General features: G+C 36.3%; 1 protein-coding gene and 1 long non-coding RNA gene across 2 annotated transcripts; both read left to right on the forward strand.

Moving 5' to 3' along the window:
* The first annotated feature begins 2338 nt into the window (after positions 1-2338).
* On the forward strand, positions 2339-9814 carry LOC113091209 (suppressor of cytokine signaling 6-like). Its single transcript, XM_026256638.1, has 2 exons — positions 2339-2649; positions 3749-9814. Exon 2 carries the CDS (start codon positions 3873-3875, stop codon positions 5448-5450), a length of 1578 nt encoding a protein of 525 aa, XP_026112423.1. The 5' UTR covers positions 2339-2649; positions 3749-3872; the 3' UTR covers positions 5451-9814.
* A 1695-nt stretch (positions 9815-11509) lies between these two features.
* On the forward strand, positions 11510-16732 carry LOC113091212 (uncharacterized). The gene is made up of 4 exons (XR_003287309.1): positions 11510-11772; positions 12081-12118; positions 13789-13910; positions 16489-16732. It is a non-coding gene; the product is annotated as an uncharacterized LOC113091212 (long non-coding RNA).
* Positions 16733-19485: the final 2753 nt, after the last annotated feature.

The raw sequence follows: 19485 nt of genomic DNA on the forward strand, positions 1-19485 counted from the left end.
AAACTCTCTCAGACCCTTTAAGGACTCTCCATGTGAGCAAGCAGAGGTTTTTGAAGGACTAGCTCGCAGAATTGCCTTTCCTGCATGCTAATGTATCCAGAGCATGCACTTGTTGACTTGAAAGAAAAGAGAGCATACGCTAAAGAGGTAAACACGATCAATCCATAAATGACCCCAGACTGGAGAGCAAGAGCCGCTCAAGCCAAGTAATCTCAGACACAAAAACCCAAGTGGTCCCACCGGTACCATCACTGTCTGACATGTTTGTAATACACGTCTTCCGCTCCACTGCAAGTGTTGAAGATATTAGGGTGGGCACCGAGGGACCTCTGACAACCGTCCCTCTAGCGAAAACAGTCAAGCTGAAGGACGAAATCAATGTGAGAGATGCTGCAGACATATTGAGCAAATAATTTCTGGCTCATGCAGCTTTCATACAAAATAGGAAAAATCATATGAGATATGACAAATGATAATCTCTTGCTTTTAAAATGAATAAAAAGCATGCAATGTAAAGAAACCCTGTTTATCTTTATATAACGATTCTGGTTTGTCTTCTAAAACCCCTTTATAAGCATGGCTCTTTAAAGGAAACAGGAGCTCTCCTCTTCTCTGGAAATAATGTGGTTCAGCTTGATAAGCTCTAATAGGGGCATGTAATTAGACTCTTTGCAAAGAGGCTGTCTCTACACAAAGAGCTTCGGAAGGTTCACCACAGCATTTGATTAATTTGACAGTTTAACTTCAAGGGTGGAAAAAACCCAGCATCTGAAAATAAGGCTCATATTAGACCAACAGCAGTAAACACTATTACCCACTTAAAAACAATATTGACACTAATTAGACCACCAATGAATTACTTGAAAGTACATGCTTTATCTCAAATAACACTGCAGCACTTAAAAAAACAACAACAAGATTTTGACTTCACAAAATATTCATAAATAAAAATGTAAAAAAGCTATCTATCTATCTATCTATCTATCTATCTATCTATCTATCTATCTATCTATCTATCTATCTATATATATATATAGTCAAAAATAAAAAAAAACATGAATATATGTATGTGTTTATCTATATTTGTTTTCATTATTAAACATATCTGAGATATAAGACACTTCAAAATATAAGATACTGATGTGGAATTTTTTTTTTTTAACTTTCATGACAAGACTCTGCTGATCTGAGCATTCAATAACTTTTAATAAACATAACTTTTCTCCTTTTGAAGAGCATTTTATCTGATTAAACTGAAACATACCTAACAGACCGATTTTGAGGCATCAGTCTTTAAATTCCTTATTGCTTAGTGTATTAATTTTCTCCCAGGCCTGTGAATTCAAGCTACAACATTGTGTGTGTTGTGTGTGTGTGTGTGTGTGTGTGTGTAGTGACAAAGCTTTGTAAAAATGTTATATAATTACAAAGAATATTTATCATTTCAATTCATATTATCAGCATAACAATTTGATTGAAAAGTTAGCAAGGATTAATAATATGATTACATAGATAATTCACTCTCAGATAATATAAGTGTGAATCGATGAAGAATGAATGAATGAATGAACTTGACCCACTTTCCCATAATACATAAATAATAAATAATCTGCCACATAACCTACTTAAGGCGAGACACTGCAGGTGAATTGGGTAAAAATAAAACCTTACTTACTAAGTTGATTACACTGATAATTGCAAACATTTTTTGTATCACAAGTTTTCTAAAATCTTATGTTTAAATATGCAAATGAGGCATCATTTAATGAAATATGCGCTAATTTGCATAAATGTAACAAAAATCTGAACACTGGATTCAGTCAATTTTGTTTAATTATTATTTTTTTTTTTACATATTAGAGTCAAATGTTTTTTCATAGGAAATTCTGTGTATCTCTTTTTGCCACTCTTCAGAAAATACTTTGAGCAGCCGGAAAACAATATATTTTCATAATTTTGGGGGGAATAAAATGTTGTATTTAATCAAGAAAATTTTAAATGAGCACATCCCTCTGTAAAAACTTTCAGAATATAGACAGGAATAAATATGTAAACTAAAAAGAAAAAAAATTACAGGTGCATGAAAAAAACAGTGTTTTTGTCTGCAGTGTCCCCCCTTAAGATGTTAAACCAATATTAATATGCTATATAATATATAGTTTGTTGTCTTTAAAATGTGAACTTAAGTATTTATGTTGGCTAGTTTTAATATATTCCCAGTCCAGACGCCCTCCTCCCTCTTGTTATCGTTTCTGGGACTTTTCCCATAATGCAACAGTCAACAAAGGAAGAGGGAGAGGAACGGGCTGTAGCTAAAGTTGCTAGCTAGCACAAAAAGAGGAAGAGAGAAATGGAGCTGTCATAAAATTTTAAGGAATGTATCTCTCATCAAACGGTCAAATACAGCTGAGAAAACAGCCTCGGCTCTTCACGTGCATGGGATGATGACAGACCATCAGCAGTAGGTGTTTATGAAGTGAAGCAGCTCTTGGTCGTGCGAGGGAGCTGACTGTTAGATTAGATTAGCAGCTAGCAGTCTGTTATTAGCACGCTAATGCTAAATGCGTTCCTCGTCGTCAGATTTACACACACATTCGACCCTGATCCATCTTTATGAAGAAAAAAAGGGAAATTAAACTATTTAAAGCGGTAAGTGGACATAATTTGTTGTATGTACTTTTTATATTTACACTATTTATGTCAGACACGATGAAGGTCCCATAGCCTGCTAAGTCAGTTCATTTTAGGCCTTTTTCTTTTTTAGACAAAGTTACAGAAATTGGTCTGACAGTCATTACTTTAAAATGTATTATAATTGATTACTCTTAAAGTTCTGTGTTATGGTTATTGAGTTATATGCTCTCGTATCATATGCGAATTAAATGTGTTGATATAAGGCCTTTGTCAGTTCTGCAGTAAAAGTTCTGCTGTATTTGAGGATTATAAGAATGATTGTAAGTAAATGCATTCAAAGCATATATATATATATATATATATATATATATATATATATATATATATATATATATATATAAGTTAAGGACATAAACTGATCTAATGATTGATTAATTACATTATTTATAACCAACTGAGATTGCACCTCGTATTGATTTGAGTATTGTAAAGTTCAAGTTAAACGATAAGCATCAGATGTCATAACGGACAGCTTTGTAACATTATATATTTCTTGTGTCACCTGTGATAGTGATCGATTTTGTTACACATTTGAAATGTAAACTTAACGTCATCAGACAGTCAACTTTAACTTATAATATTTCTCAAAAGTAAATTTCAATAAGAAAGGGTTAATCAATTAAAGTACTTTAAAAGTGTTTTTGTAAATATAAGCATTGTGAATAAATGTCTTTTGAGGTATTGGCATTATAAATTGGATGCATTAAAAACTAGATAATAATTATGTAGATAAAGGAATAGTTCACTTATAGAATAAAACAAAATCCTGATAATTTACTCTCCCTAATGTCATCCAAGATGTTAATTTCTTTCTTCAGTCACAAATAAATGAAGGTTTTTGAGGCAAGCATTTCAGGATTTTTCTCAAAATAATGGACTTGGCCAAGGAATAAGGGTCTTTTCTAGCGGAATGGCCAAACAGAAAAAAATACTGACCAATATATTTGTCACAGATGACTTGAAGTGTAATCCTAAATCAAAAAGAGTGAGAAAACTGCATGTTTAGTTCTCATGTATCTAGTTTTCATGATGTCTTTTATCTCACCTTTTGCAGATGACGAAGGCTTTGGCGTTCACATGATTGACATTTCCCAGTCACATGGCCAGACTCTGCGGTTAGCATCTTTCGGTCAGCAGATAGGACCGTCCCATCCCCTCACCTGACTGGATGTACAAGGATGAAGAAGATCAGTCTGAAGACGATCAGAAAGTCACTTAACATAAAGGGCAAAGAAGATGGGGATTTCGTCATGCTCCAGCAGCCATCATTAGCAGCTGATTTCACCAAGGATGACTCTCTCTTCGGGGGCTGTTACACCAAAGGGCTGGTAGGTTGTGATCTTAATGGGGAGGATGAGAAGGGTCATAAGAACCGATCGAAAAGCGAGAGTCTAATGGGCACTCTAAAGAGGAGACTGTCTAACAAACAGAAAGCGAAAGTCAAAGGAGGATCCACAGCAGTGGGCTCTGGAGATGATGATGATACCTTCTCTTCTTCATCAGTCCCCATAAGCTTTAATGAAGTCAAAGCTCAGCGGCCCTTAAGGTCCTCGTCCCTCCGAAGCCATCATTACAGCCCTTCTCCATGGCCTTTCCGGCCAGTAGGCTCTGAAGAGGCTTGCATCAAGATGGAGGTGAAGGTCAAAGCTATGGTCCACTCCCCCAGTCCCAGTCCCTCCCTCAATGGAATCAGAAAGGAGTTCCATGACATTCAATTAGAAGGTCTGTTCCAGGATCAGAGCGAATCTTTGAAGGACATGGAGACTCAGAGTGGCAACTTGCATTTGAACATTGAGGATCACGTGCCTATTGGACTCACACCTCAGGACTACATCCAGTACACAATGCCTTTAGATGAGGGAATGTACACCGATTCATCCAAGTCCTTCTGCTTGGATGGTCCCTCGCCAATGGAAGTGGTTGATCAGGTCGAATCGAACTTGTTGCATGTGGATCAGGGCCCGGATGACCATGATCTCATGCCATCAGACATTCTCATGGAGCAGGCGGTGAACGGACATCTTCCTGGTACTCCGGCGATGGTCCTTTCCAACTCCAGAGCCGACACACCTTTATTTTCTCCCTCCCTGTCACCTCTTTCCAGCAACGATATTTCAAGGACCCTCTCCGGGTTCAGTGGTGCAGACTCTCATGTTGTCGAGAGAGTGAGGCACCACCTGAACTTTGACCCTAATTCCGCTCCCGGTGTTAGCAGAGTGTACGATTCTTTCCAAAGCAGTGGACCCATGGTTGTAACAAGCCTTACAGAGGAACTTAAAAAACTGGCCAAGCAGGGTTGGTATTGGGGACCTATAACTCGATGGGAGGCCGAGGAGAAGCTCATCAACCTTCCAGATGGCTCTTTTTTGGTGAGGGACAGTTCAGACGATCGCTATCTCCTCAGCCTGAGCTTTCGGTCACAGGGAAAGACGCTTCACACCAGGATCGAACACTCGAATGGCAGATTCAGCTTTTACGAGCAGCCCGACGTAGAAGGTCACACTTCCATTGTAGATCTCATAGAGCACTCTATAAAAGACTCTGAAAATGGCGCATTCTGTTATTCCAGATCCCGTCTGCCGGGGTCTGCCATGTACCCCGTTCGGCTGACCAATCCTGTGTCACGGTTCATGCAAGTGCGTTCGCTGCAATATCTTTGCCGCTTTGTCATAAGACAGTATACGCGGATAGATTTGATTCAGAAACTGCCTTTACCAAACAAAATGAAAGATTATTTGCAGGAGAAGCACTACTGAACAGACTGTAGTGGGATATGGTAGTAAAATGCACTTTTTGTTGAGTGGCGTGTCCTTAAAACAGTTTACATATATGGAGGTCAGGTGATCAGTTGTGCAGGTTGACTATCCGATCTTCCCACAGAAATATGCGGTAAATTTGTTGTTGCTCAGATTCAGTGTTTTACATTTTGCAGGTCTTTTCAGAGCAATGTGGCAAGTCCAGAAACCATTTAGGATTGGGATTCAATGCCTAACATAAATATTCCTATTGAGTATGATTTGCAGTAATGCTAACACAAAGCTAGTAGGGCTGCACGATAAATCAAACCCCATTAATCGCGATTGTCATGTGCATCAGTAAAGCCAGTTCTGTGATTAGCAGTAAATCTCCCATCGCCTGTTCTCAAGTGGAGCAGCGTTTGCTACACAGAGCTGTAGTTCTTTGACAAGCTATGCAAAATCGCGTTCATAATCGCAGACGATATAATCATATGATGGTGAAATCGTTCGCGATAATGACAGCTGTTTGCGTATCTTGAACTATGGCACTGTGTAGTAAATGTTGCTCCATATGAGAGCATGTGAAAACCAGTGTTAATTTTGTTAACGAAGACAACACAGAATATTTTTTATGTGACTAAGATGAGACGTTGACGAGCTAAAAATAATATCTGATGACAAAATTAGGATGAAATTTATGCAGCGTATTCGTTAACTAGACGAGACTGGACTATAATGTTATTTGAGGACTATTGGACATTCAAAATGCATCCTATAGGCTATTGTCTTTCAAAATGTGTGTTCCTGTCATTGGATTGCAGTCTATTCTTAGTATGGCAGCCGCAGTGGATGGATAGACTAATAAAATGCAAAAAGTTGTCCTTTTTCATTTCTGTTAAATGGATAGTTCACCCAAAAATGAAAATTTTCGTAATTTATTCTAGACTTTCCAAGTGTATTCCTTGATCCATATTTCTCATAAGCTTAATTGATTTGGTCTAAAGAGAGAAGAATTAATTATTATTTTAATTTGAAAAGTACATATAAATTAGCTACCAAAATAAATTTTGGTGACTACAGTTTGACTAAAAGTATTGACTAAAAGTTAACTAAAATGCAATTACTTTTCGTCGACTAAAACTAGATTAAAACTATGAAAGACTCAAATGACTAAAATGTGACTAAGACTATTTAGCTTTTTTTCTCTCAAGACTAAGACTACATAAAAAATGCCTGACAAATTAACACTGGTGAAAATACCACATTTTATTACATGTTTTTACTCCAAATTCACATTATAAGGTCAGTCAAGTGTTTAAAATAAACCCTTCTGTGAGATGATGTGTTTTCTTAAGCAAAATAATTAAGGCAAACAATATTTCATTGTATTCTAAGCAGTGATAAAGGCCATGTCGATTAGCATTTCATTATAGATCTACATTATGATGAAAATTATAAGAACTGAGATAAACCATATATTGCCATAGTTGTTTATTTATTAGTCACATTGAATCAATGAAAGCAGTGAAATCTTCTGTTTATACATAAAATGTATTGCCTTTGGTATTTAATTTTGATTAATTGTGCAGCCGTAAAAGCTAGGATTTGAAGATGGAATGTTGCATTAATGTGCTTCATTCATCAATAGTTTTGCTGTAGTGTAAAGGTGTGGTCACATTGGCGAAATTTTGGCAAAAAAACAAAAGGTTATTTTCAATAGCGATGTATGGAGCACAGCTATCAGAAGACACTTTCAAACCAAGCAGTTTTTTTTGTTGGTCATTGTGTCGAATGTGATGCAAAATCTGTGAAGAAATCTTTCGAAATGGATTCCTATTGAAATTACTGGGTTTACGCCCATGAAAATTCACACCTTTACAAGAAATTAGCTTTTCTCTGGAAATATGATGTCAGCCTCGTTTTTGGCAGGTTTTGATAGATTTCCTTCTACACATGGGTACTTTTAATGAAACTTGCGAATATGCTGGGTGACTGAGTTTTAGTTAAATACAGTTATCATGTCGAATGCATCAAAGTTCGACAGAAAGCTTTTTTTATAAGAGTTTTAATGCTTTACATCTATTAAAGGGTTAACAGTAAGACATTTATTCATCCATTGGACTTCTGTAGATCTGTGCAACAAATTTACTCAGTCTTATATAAGAAGGCCACAAAAATGGACTGTGAATCACATCCTAAACAAATGTTATAGAAGAATACATGCAGAATGCCACAAATCTGTGATGTTATACAAAAAGGGAGCAGGTAGAGAATAAATATATATATATATATATATATTTTTTTTATATATAATGTGGTTCATACAGTATTCTGTCTACATCATTGTTGGCTCATGCACATTAAGCAAAGGTTTATTATGGTTCATGAACATATTATTTGTTTTGTTAAACATAATATTAAGTATTTTCATATTCTAGTGCTGGAATGATTGGAATTGGTGACAACCTACCCAACCCTAAAAACACAGTTTTATAGAGACATTTGGCTTGTTTATACATGAACCATAAGCTAACTTTTAATTAATCTGCAAATTTCTCAATTATGCATTCTTGAGTGAATATGGGAGATTTCTTTTTGCTCTTCCCCGAATGACAGAAGTCTTTCCTCACCCTCTGTCCTCCAAAATAGCAGCATGTCAGCCTGTCGATATTTCATAAAATCTGCTTCAAGCCAAGACTGTTGAATTCAGACATTTGAGAAGTTATGCACTGTTAGTTATGCATTTTGTTTTTCCCACACCTTCTCTTTCTAGTCCCCTGAAAGGGAATTATCTGTTGCTTTTGTTTTAATGTAATGAGGGCTTCAGATAGGAAAAATTGTCAGTCATTGGATGATCTTCGTCTTTTGTAAGAGTTAGTGGTTTTTGCGCACTACTTAAATGATGCTGGGATAAATATGACGTTAAATGGTTTAGCTTGTGCACTCTTATGAGTCGGCGCTGCTTGGCTTTGGACTCTGTTGGGATAATCAGCAAACAGGGGAGCTTATAAATGTCTCTTTAGCTGGCATATTGAATGTGTGTGAATCAGAGCCAGATCTTTCTATTTGCGGTTTCACAGCACACATGGTCTAATGCCTTTTAAGGGCCTTTTTAAAAAAAGTGCCAACTGCTGTTCACAGAAACCGGTGAACAATGCCGCGGAAAGTATTCGTGAGACACCTTAAGGAGACTTTGAAGGTTAGCTGTCAAACAAACACAGTTTGCCATCTTTGCGTTATTCATTAGTGAAAACATAACCCATAGGGTTCATTCCGTCAGTGAAAAATGTTTTTTACATAATGCGTATAAGGGAACAATTTGAGATGAAAATTGCTCCTTAACACACCTGGAAACTTATTTTAAATGCTGTATCTGTGTGTGTTTTGGTAAAGAATATGATATTCATGTTTATTTGCTGTATTTGAATGGGCAATGTTGCCATTTTCCAATTAAATGAAGGGTTTTCTTTTCTGAATGAGTTGTTGGATGTCAGAATCATCACCTAAATTGTGTGTGTTTGAGTAGTGTGAGAGTTGTGGTTGAGTAAGCAACAAAAAGAGGAATGTTTTAGGAAAGGCACAAATCTTTCAATTCGTTGAAAATGCGTTTACCAGAATGTGGAAGTCGGCTAATGCAAAATTTCAATGTGAACTGAAGTGTTTGACCGCAATGTACATTGAATTTCCTTTTGTTTTGATTCCCAAATGTGTGGCATAATTAGAATAAACACTGAAAATGTTTAAAAAGAAACAAAGTTGCCGGGACTCCATCACATTCAATATCATTTTCATGACCTTGTATGTATGTCGTTAGATGTCGCTTGTTGGGATTGCTGAAGTACTTTGAACCGATGACAGCTGAGCGCTTGACAAGCTTCACTGAAATATCTATTTTTCTGATTCATGTTCTGTTGTCCTTGTGCTGCGAATGAAGGTGAATGTTTACATGATGTATTTAGGTCAGATTAGTTATCTGGGTTTCTATCTCTTAAACAGCTTGGTACAGTTTTACAACATATCTCTTTAATGTGTCATACACATTCGTGCTGCTTTACGATCATGATTGCCTTTTTAATTACAAGGTGGGGGAGATCGAAGGTCACCTAGATATAAGCCTATGTATGTTTAAAACGACTTTGGTATACTCCTCCCGAGAAGTCAGATGCAAAAATAGTATTTAGTTAGTTATAATAATGCTCTGAATTCAGTCCTTTTTGTCCAAAAGGGTCTGCTCACTGCAGTTTACACGGTCAGTTTTCCAAAATCAGATCTTGTTGTTCATTTGAATTCATGAAAGTACCAATAGTGTTTTCTTGCACATTTGGATACAGTTAAAAAATGTTTTGTATCTGCTGGTATAAATTATGAATAAAAAATGATCCAAAGCTTTGTTCTGTGCTGTCTGTTTTTCATTCTTTAGATATTAATATGGATTAACTTATTCACATATTGTTTGTAGACATTTAGATGCTTATGTAGATATTTAATTATGGAGGTATTTATTTGGATACTTATGTAGATATTTAGACAATTAGATATGTATTGACATATGTATTTCTTTAGATTATTAAATTAATTTGTGTATTTGAATATTTGTATGAATATTTTGAATTTAGATATTTATGTAGATATGTTAATGTTAATATTTATTTAATTTATATATATTTATATTAATTCTCTTTATATTGGTGATGGTTGGTTTTTGACTTTTTTTTTTCTCCCTAACTTTTGTCAGACATTCAGTATTTGAGATGTATTTGTACTGTTTGGTTTCCATAATGACAAAAATCTAGAATATGCTTGCAGTTCTTGTCTTTTGGCTCATAAAGGAACAGACAAATATTTCTTCTTTCTCTGGTCGCAAGATGTTTTATTCATGGTAAGGTGGTGATAAGTTGTCACACTAGGATGCCACCCTCGTAACATAGCACGTCCTTTTAAATGTGCTGAACTGAGTGAGTCAAACTTTGTGTGAAAAGAAGAGGTTTGTTTTGATATGCTGCGATATTCAGTTCTGTTTTGGGATATAATTGGTGCTATGGATCCGTCATGTTGTGTTTTTAAAGCCTCTTATCCACCCATTGTTTAGGTAAGAACTTCTTCCACACTGTTTAATGCATATTTCACTGTTGGGGCAATCTTTGTCCCTGTAGTTCAAAAACTGATTTAACAAAAAACTGTTTATGACTGACTTCATTATCTACACTATATGCTGTTGAGAAGCCCAAATTAAATGTAAATAGCTCCCTAGATTTGCTAGTGTAAAGTCAGTTTTAATTCGAGAGAAATCACTGTTCGGTTTGTTTTTTATTGGGAGTGTTTCTTTCTCTCGTAAGTCATCAGTCAAATGTCTTATTTTTAAGATTTATGACTTCGCCCTGCCATCTGGTCCTCTGCATGAAGTTCCATTTGTCAGCGGATGATGAAGACAACTCAAATTACCCAATGAACACAGCTATGGCTTTAAATTGTCGTGGCAGAAGGAACTGTGGGTCTGCAGCATAGTTATGAGACCCAAAGTGCCGGCTGGCACCAGATGTTTGTATTTGTGGGGTAGTAAAGGTTCGCGTTTGAGAGCAGACTGTGATCCAATGACAAAGGTCTAATCACCGCTGAAGCTATGGGTAACATGACTTATTTACTGATCATAATGAATTAATTAAATAATGTCTTGTGCGTTTCTGCTGTGGTGACAGTGAGGTTGTTCTGGGTTATTGCCAGGTTGTTTATTTGATGTTTAATTTTGTTTCTGAGTCTGTTTTTATTGTGTTTGATGTTTATTCATTTATTTATTTATTGGATATGGGAATAACAGTTGTTTTACCATTATTATGTGTATAATTATAATTACTATAAGAAAATTGAAAATTGGTTATTAAAAATTGAAATCAATGATTTCAAATGTAGACATCAAAAATATTTAAAATGGGTTTCGGAAAAAAAATGGAAAAATTAATTTTGAGATATGCTTTTTGCATTTGACAACACTGAAAAAAAAATGGTGTAATATTTAATTTCACTCAGAAATTGCTCGTAATTTTCACAAATAATTATAAAGATATAGCAAGTACACACTGTAAAATTTTTCCAGGATTTCACAAGATATAACTGTAATATTTCACAGTTAATTACATTATTACCACTTCACAGGCTTTAACTGTGATAATTCACAATATAATACCGTATTTAGACTTTTACTGTGAAAATAATGCAGGCGCGGGGCTTTTACAAGAAACTACTGTGAATGCCGTCTTTTTTGAGTGGCAACTGCGGCAGCGTCATCAGAGCGTCATCAGAGCTCTCTGATCTACGTGGTCTCATTCGGTGGATTCAGACAGCGGTAAGTGTTTAAATGTCAAACTTTATCAATTTGATGTTTTTTATATGATAGTGCATGTAATTTAAAAGTATGAACCAAATTAGCGTTAGTTGTAGGTTCTGTTGTCATGTTTTTGTAACTTAGCTGGAGCAGACTCGCATCGACGTTTAAGCGCGCAAATTTGAATGAAAAGACGTTGGTTGTAGTGTTAATTATACCGTATTAAGTTAACTGTGAGATGTCTGATTAGATACACCGTCGAACATTTAACTTTAGCTTTACTTAAAGTTATCTTAGTTACTCTAACAGCGTTCTCTCTTTTACCACAGCATTTTCTACATTGACCGACGATAAATAAAGTTATAAGGTAAGATGTGGCCTTAATGTGGGTATTATGACAGTTATAATCAACTAGATAAATTATGGTGTTTGTGGATTTGGGCAAAGGTGGATTAAATTCATCTCAAATTAGTAACTTTATAATTTTCTTCCCTGCTGTGTGTGTGAAACGGAGCAACCGTTGTCTTTCTCGTCAACAGAAAAATGAATGGGGGGCTTCATCCAGCTGAGTTCACGCAGCATTTTCAACCGCCATTTTTATTCGGATAATTTTCAAAATATTACTGTTATTGTGTCATGAAATGTAGTTTTAAAAGTATTTCAGGCGAGAATGTAGTTGTTTTAAACTCAAATATGCGGTTTATTTATAATGACAGCGTCTATTTAAAAAATGTGTTTCGCCGATCTCGGAGATGAGCTCCATGCGATCAGCGGGAGCTCCGTCATCATGTATCCGCCAAGAGTAGCCTTACCTCGGCTAGATCTTCTGACATTTGCCGCTGGCTCTGATGTGTCTTTAGTGGTTCAAGATAAAATATAATTCGTTTGGGGTAAAATGAAACGTTTCTTATCTTTGGCCTATATTCAATTTATCTATTAATATGTTTTATATATATATATATATATATATATATATATATATATATATATATATATATATATATATAGGTCATTTTTATTCCTGTCTCTATAGAAATATGAACTTTTGTCATATAGCTCCGGTTGACTGCTCACTGACAACATCTGTCGTTCCTCCTTGTTGAATGAGTGGAGAAGGGTATTCCTGCACAACCGGAGGCTGCAGGAACATACTGTTGAGTTCCAATTTTTCAACTCGGGCGGCAGACGCGAATTCGCGTCAAACGCTAAATGCACAAAAAGCACCATTCGCGCTTAACGCGCGTTTCGCACGAAGCGCTCTATTTGCGCGTCAATTCGCGTCTTCCGCGCCGCGATTAACGCCCCATTCGCGCCGCGAGACCTCCAGACGCGCGTAAACGCGCCTTGGCATTGACTTAACATTGAAATCATTCGCGCCAGACGCTCTATTCGCGTTTGGTTTGAACACAGCATTATAGGCAGCTAAAACGCTGGTGTGGACGGAGATATTCGTTTTAATTCTCCGTTTCTAAACGAAAACGCAGTAGTGTGGACGGGGCCTTAATTTGTGTGTCTGTGCTGGAGACCAGACCAGATTAGACCAGAGACAAAGCTTAAAAAAGTCAGAAACAACTAGAAAACTGGGTGCTTTATTGTGAAAAAGATATAAGAAATGAAATGTTTATCACATCATCTGTGAACGGGTAATAATTCTGGGAGGAAGAGTACAAGTAGAAACAGCCATAGGGAGATGGACAGGCAACAGGCTCTTACTCCATCCTCTGCAAACGGAACATGTAAATTATGTAAATTGTTGTGTGCCAATGCTTTGCCTAGGTAAATCACACACCTCTACTTTGGTGAAGGTCTATTCTTGACTGTGTTTGTGATGGAAATGTTTTTCAGTTCAGTTCCATGCATTTTTTTTTCTGAATTGCAGTACTTACACCTGAATTACACCTTTGTTTAAACTGAGCTAACTTTAATTTGACTCTGTACTGCAAAAGCAGTGACCCACTGAAGGTGGTGACTGGGAACTGACACCTTTTTCATCACACGAATTAAACTAACAGGTTTCTTCTGTCTTTTTGTTTGTAGGTGCTTCTTGGGCATCAACCCAGAGACGGGCACAAAATCTAAGAGGCAGAGAGGTCACATGAACCAGCAAGTCTGCACTCTTATCAGGAAGCTCATTGAGTTCGAATGGATGTCAATCTAATGTAAGCTGTGTTCCAATTTAAGAACGGACTAATGAAACACAGTATCTGTGTTAAAGGAACATACTGACTTTTTGTGACAAGTCTATACATACCCTTCTCATCTCCGTGCTTGCCGTAAGTCTGTCTGAGGCACCCACCGCTAGCCTAGCTTAGCACAAAGACTGGAGGTAAACGGCTCCAGCTAGCATACTGCTCCCAATAAGTGACAAAATAACGCCAACATTTTCCTATTTACATGTTGTGATTTGTATAGTCACAGTGACTCTAACCATCTTCTAACCGTATACATACTGGGAACTATATTCTCAGAAGGCGAAGCACTGCTACTTGGGGAGTGATTTTCTCACAGCACCTGAGAAGCCCTGTGGTGAGGAGCAGAGAGTTTGCTCAGAATTGGAGTAAATCACTCCAAAGAAGTAGCAGTGCTTCGCCTTCTGAGAATATAGTTCCCAGTATGTATACAGTTAGAAGATGGTTGTGTCTCATATGACCTTGTTATTTGTACACACTGTGACTATACAAATCACAACATGTAAATAGGAAAATGTTGGCGTTATTTTGTCACTTATTGAGAGCAGTATGCTAGCTGGAGCTGTTTACCTCCAGTCTTTGTGCTAAGCTAGGCTAGCGGTGGGTGCGTCAAACAGAGGCACTCAAGGAGATGAGAAGGGTATGTATGGACTTATCTAACTCTGGGGGATACGGTGAATAAGCTAAAGTCCCAAAAAGTCAGCGTGTTCCTTTAAGCTAGATGTAGTTATGCAGTAAGAAGTTTACTGAAGCTATTAAAGGGTTAGTTCACCCAAAATTGAAAAATCTGTCATTAATTACATCCCCTCACGATGTTCCAAACACAAGAATTTTGTTCTACACAAATTAAGAAAATTTTAAGCAATATGAGAGCTTTCTGATCCCACCTATAGACTACTATGTTATAACCATTTTCAAGTCCGAGAAAGGTAGTAAAACCATCGTTAAAATAGTCCATGTGACTACAGTGGTTCAACCTCAATGTTATGATGCGACGAGAATACTTTTTGTGCCCAATGCAATCACATGCATGATCGAGAACACATCACGTGAACAGCATCGGATACTGGCACAGAAAGGAAAAATGTTGAATAAAGTCGGTATTCTATTTTGTTTTGTTTTGTTTCTGCGCAGTAAAAGTATTCTCGTCGCTTCATAACATTAAGGTTTAACCACTGTATACATATGGACTATTTTAACAATCTTTCCGGGCCTTGAAAGTAAAATAATTGCTGTCCATGGAGGATACAGAAAGCTCTCGGATTTCTTAAAATATCTTAATTTGTGTTCCAAAGATTTTTGGGGTGAACTATCCCTTTAATGTGTTCTATAGTGTCTCCTGATTCAATGTAGAGTTTAGACAGACTGCAAAATAAATGTGTAAAATTAATTGTTTTTACGTTTATTTGATTTTAACATGCCTTGATGTCTAAAAAACGTCAAATTTACAGTACTTTACAATAGTTTTAAGTGTAAATTTACATTACTTGCTACTGTGTTGAATTACTATGCAATTTAGCATGCAATTTTTGCTTAAAGGGTTAGTTCACCCAAAAATGAAAATTCTGTCAGTAATTACTCACCCTCATGTTGTTCCAACCCCGTAAGACCTTCTCTCATCTTCGGAACACAAATTAAAATATTTTTGATTAAATCTGAGAGCTGTCTCACTCCTCCATAGGCTTCTAAGGGATTGAAACTTGCTGGCCAAGAAAATGTATTAAAAACATCATTAATATAGTCCAAGTGACTACAGTGGCTCAATCTTACGTTTACCAAGCAACGAGAATACTTTTTGTGCGCAAAACCCCCCCAAAAATAATGACTTTATTCCACTATTCATTTCCTTCTCTCTGGGCCTCGGGTGAATTCATGTAGTATAACAGCGTAGCGCTTCTGTGTTATACGTCACATGCATCACACACATGACCAGCGTCGGCCAATAGTGAGCCTACGTGTGACGTATAACACACAAGCGCTACGCTGTTTTACTACATGAAAAAACTCAAGGCCCACAGAGAAGGAAATGAATTGTGGAATAAAGTTTTTTTTTTTTTTTTTTTTTTACGCACAAAGTATTCTCGTCGCTTTATAAACTTAAGATTGAGCTACTGGAGTCACTTGGACTATATTAAAGATGTCTTTAATACATTTTTCTGGGCCAGCAAGTTTCAAACCCTTAGAAGCCGATGGAGGAGTGATCCAGCTCTCAGATTTCATCAAAAATATCTTAATTTGTGCTCTGTAATTACTGACAGAATTTTCATTTTTGGGTGAACTAACCTTTTAACCTCAATCATGTTACTTTCAGTCCTGTTACTCACGTGAAAAATAATAGGACTGGGTAAAAGTATCAGGAGTGATTAGAGTCCTGGTTTGTTGATTTAATATTAATTGAGAGTACTATTCACATTTTTTTTAATAGTTGAAATTACTTAAATTGTAGACATTTTAGGATTAGTGTTACAATGCGAGCACCATACTTACAGGGAGTGAGTCCACCACAGAGTAACTTAAACTTTTTGTCTTTCTTATCTTTTGTATATAGTGGATAGAACCCACACTATGCAGGTGCCAGCTGCGAGGGAAGGAGCGAGATACCTGCGACCCTCTCTATTCCCACCTTTTTGTCTTTTCTTACATCTCTCTCCCTCACTCTCTCTTCTCTGTCTCCTTCTTTCTCTTTTGACACACATTCCTGTTACCCAGTGTCAATCCCTGTTGCCCAGTGTTTTATTCATGTAATTAAATTGTATTTTACTTCTAAAAAATAAAAGTTATGTCACTGTTTTTATCAGTTTTGTTTGGTCCATCATTTATGCTAAATCACAGTAATAGATAGACATTCACAGTTATGTACAGTAATTCTACAGCTGCTTACTGCTAAATTACAGTAATAGATAGACTAATTTCACAGTTAAATACATTAATTCTACATCTGCTTGCTGCTAAATTACAATAATAGACACTAATTTCACAGTTAAATACATGAATTCTACAGCTGCTTACTGTTAAATTACAGTAATACATAGACACCAACTGTAATTTCACAGTTAAATACATTAATTCTACAGCAGCTTACCGCTAAATCACAGTAATGCGATGTCAGAATTACTGTGAAGTCACAGTATACAGCTGTCATTTCACAATAATTTACTGTAAAAATGTTACAGTAACTTACTGTGAAAGTCATGCAATTATTAACCTGCAATTTATTGTAAATTTACAGTCAAATAATTAACAGTGCACACTGAACACATTATTTTTATATTGTTTATTATTTCTTCACTTGGAAATTGCTAGTAAGTTTTATGGATAATTACACAGCAAGTAACGCCAATGAATAGTATTTTCTTGTAAAAATAAAATCCTCCAACAATGTTTTACAAAAAAATCTGATAGGAATGAACTGATATGAAACCAATAAATTCTGATGATTAGGATGTGAATTGCATAAAAATGACATTTGCATGGAATAGCCACATTAGATGATGTACCATTTTGAATGCCTTATAACAATATTGGAGAAATAATTTTGTGAAAGAACAAAAAGAAACTACATTTAATAATAATAATAATAAAAAAAATAAAAATAAATAAAAATAAAACAGCTATACAGTTGCTAGGATGTTCAGGGTTGTTGCAAGGTTAATGCTTAGCAAAAGAGCCCAACTGCAGCAGGTCTCTAGATTTTGGTTTCTTCTTGTTTCAGCTGTTTTTTAGACATGCCATGAAAGTTAGCGGGGCCCAAAACAACATTTGAACCCTATAACTTTAACTGTCTGGAATAACTTTGTGTTCCACAGAAGAAGGAAAATCATGCAGGTTTGGAACGGAATGATGGTGAGTAAATGCTCACAGAATTACAATATTTGGGTGAACTAACCATTTAAGTATGAGACATAGACACTAATACACTAAAGTCAGTTGCCATTCAAGCTGTAATCCTGCCAAACAGAGTTGCAGAATATGGCCTTTATTTCACCTAAAGTCACATCTGGTACCTGAAGAACAACAGGTGACAATAAAGAGAGTGAGAGAGAGGCTCCAGCAGTGTTATGGTGACAATATCCTCTTCTCCCAGTGATCCGCGGATCCTCATGTGGCAAAGAGAACAGGTGGTGCCCATCAGGAAGTGGTTGGGGAGAACTCTCTGTAGCCGTACTTCAAGGAAGAGCACCCCACTATCGGTCCTTTAGAATCTGAGCCATTCTGTTAGAAGAGAAAGATAAAATCCTAGCAGGTGTTCCTTTGTCAGGTTAGTCTCTGATAGAGTCTCGGGAGCTGGTCTCTTTGGCATGTTTTCCTTTCGCTCCAATCCAAAGAGTTTCTTTCTCAACACACAACTGTTGGAAGCCTCATGGAAGCCTGTTTTGGTTGCGCAATCACATGCAATCTATGAAATAACATGTTGCACCAGAAATGTGCTAACAATTTACATAATAATATCCACCGTGTTAATATTATGGGTAATAATGTTTGCTAATGTGAACAGTTAATAATAATGTCTAATATTAATTATGCATTAGAGGGATAGTTCACCGTCAAATTAAATCATTAATTAAGTCATCATTTTCTTACCCTCATGTTGTTCCAATCCTTTTTTCTTCTTTTCCAAATGGTTTCCATCCCCACCCCCCACCCCGCTCATGAAACTATAATACATTATCATTTAATAGCAGGTAATGTGCAATGTGACCAAAAACATTAGTATATTCTTTCAAATTATATTATTATTATTATTTTTCACAGGGGCATTCAGGTTTGAAACAACATGAGGGTGAATTGTGGGTGAACTATCCATTTAAGAGCATGCTCTTAATACTATATTTTTAATATTTTCACATAATGATTCTCTAGGTTCAATAAAGACGTAATCTGTTTGTTTTCAAGGTTTTTTTTTTTTGTTGTTGTTGTTGTTGAATATTTAAATGTGTCATCAACGCACTAAGTAAAATCTCATTCAAATGCATAATTTATGACAACCAGAAATATTCTGATATAAGTTGTCAGTTTAATTGCAATGCCTGTTTATCCTTCACAGTTTGTCAAAAACTGTTTTGTGTCTCCACCAATCCATTATCAGCATGCCACATAGTACTTAACCAACAAAGCTTTCACACCAAAAAGTGTGTGTGAACCCTCTGGGCAGTGTTTCTCTGTATTACCGTTCTGCATCATTTTCGCTGTCTCCACTGGCGTTTACATGATCCACAAATCTCTCAATCTACACAAGCCACCAGCAGCTCGGCTCTGATTAATGATGCTCTGAGCCAGCAGACATTGCAGGGTGTTGCACTGTTTAGCATGCCGTACGTTTGCCTGTTTACTGTTCTAAAGGTGGCTTGTTTTTTCTTGGTTTCTTTCAGCATGCTTTCATGTACAGCAAATGTTGATTAATGACAGATATTTAGCCTGATTCAAGCCATGTGCATATTCATTCTACAATCGTGTTCAACTCTGAGCAGGAGGTTGATTTTATGTGTATCTATCATTGACATCTATTTAAATGAAGATGTTTTGTTTTGCTCTGTTTTGAGTACAT

This window comes from Carassius auratus, unplaced genomic scaffold (assembly GCF_003368295.1).
Source record: "Carassius auratus strain Wakin unplaced genomic scaffold, ASM336829v1 scaf_tig00214138, whole genome shotgun sequence".
Lineage (NCBI taxonomy): Eukaryota > Metazoa > Chordata > Actinopteri > Cypriniformes > Cyprinidae > Carassius > Carassius auratus.

Bases quoted from the DNA above. Each gene is read 5' to 3' on its own strand.
- LOC113091209 (XM_026256638.1), top strand. From the start codon at position 3,873: ATGAAGAAGATCAGTCTGAAGACGATCAGAAAGTCACTTAACATAAAG.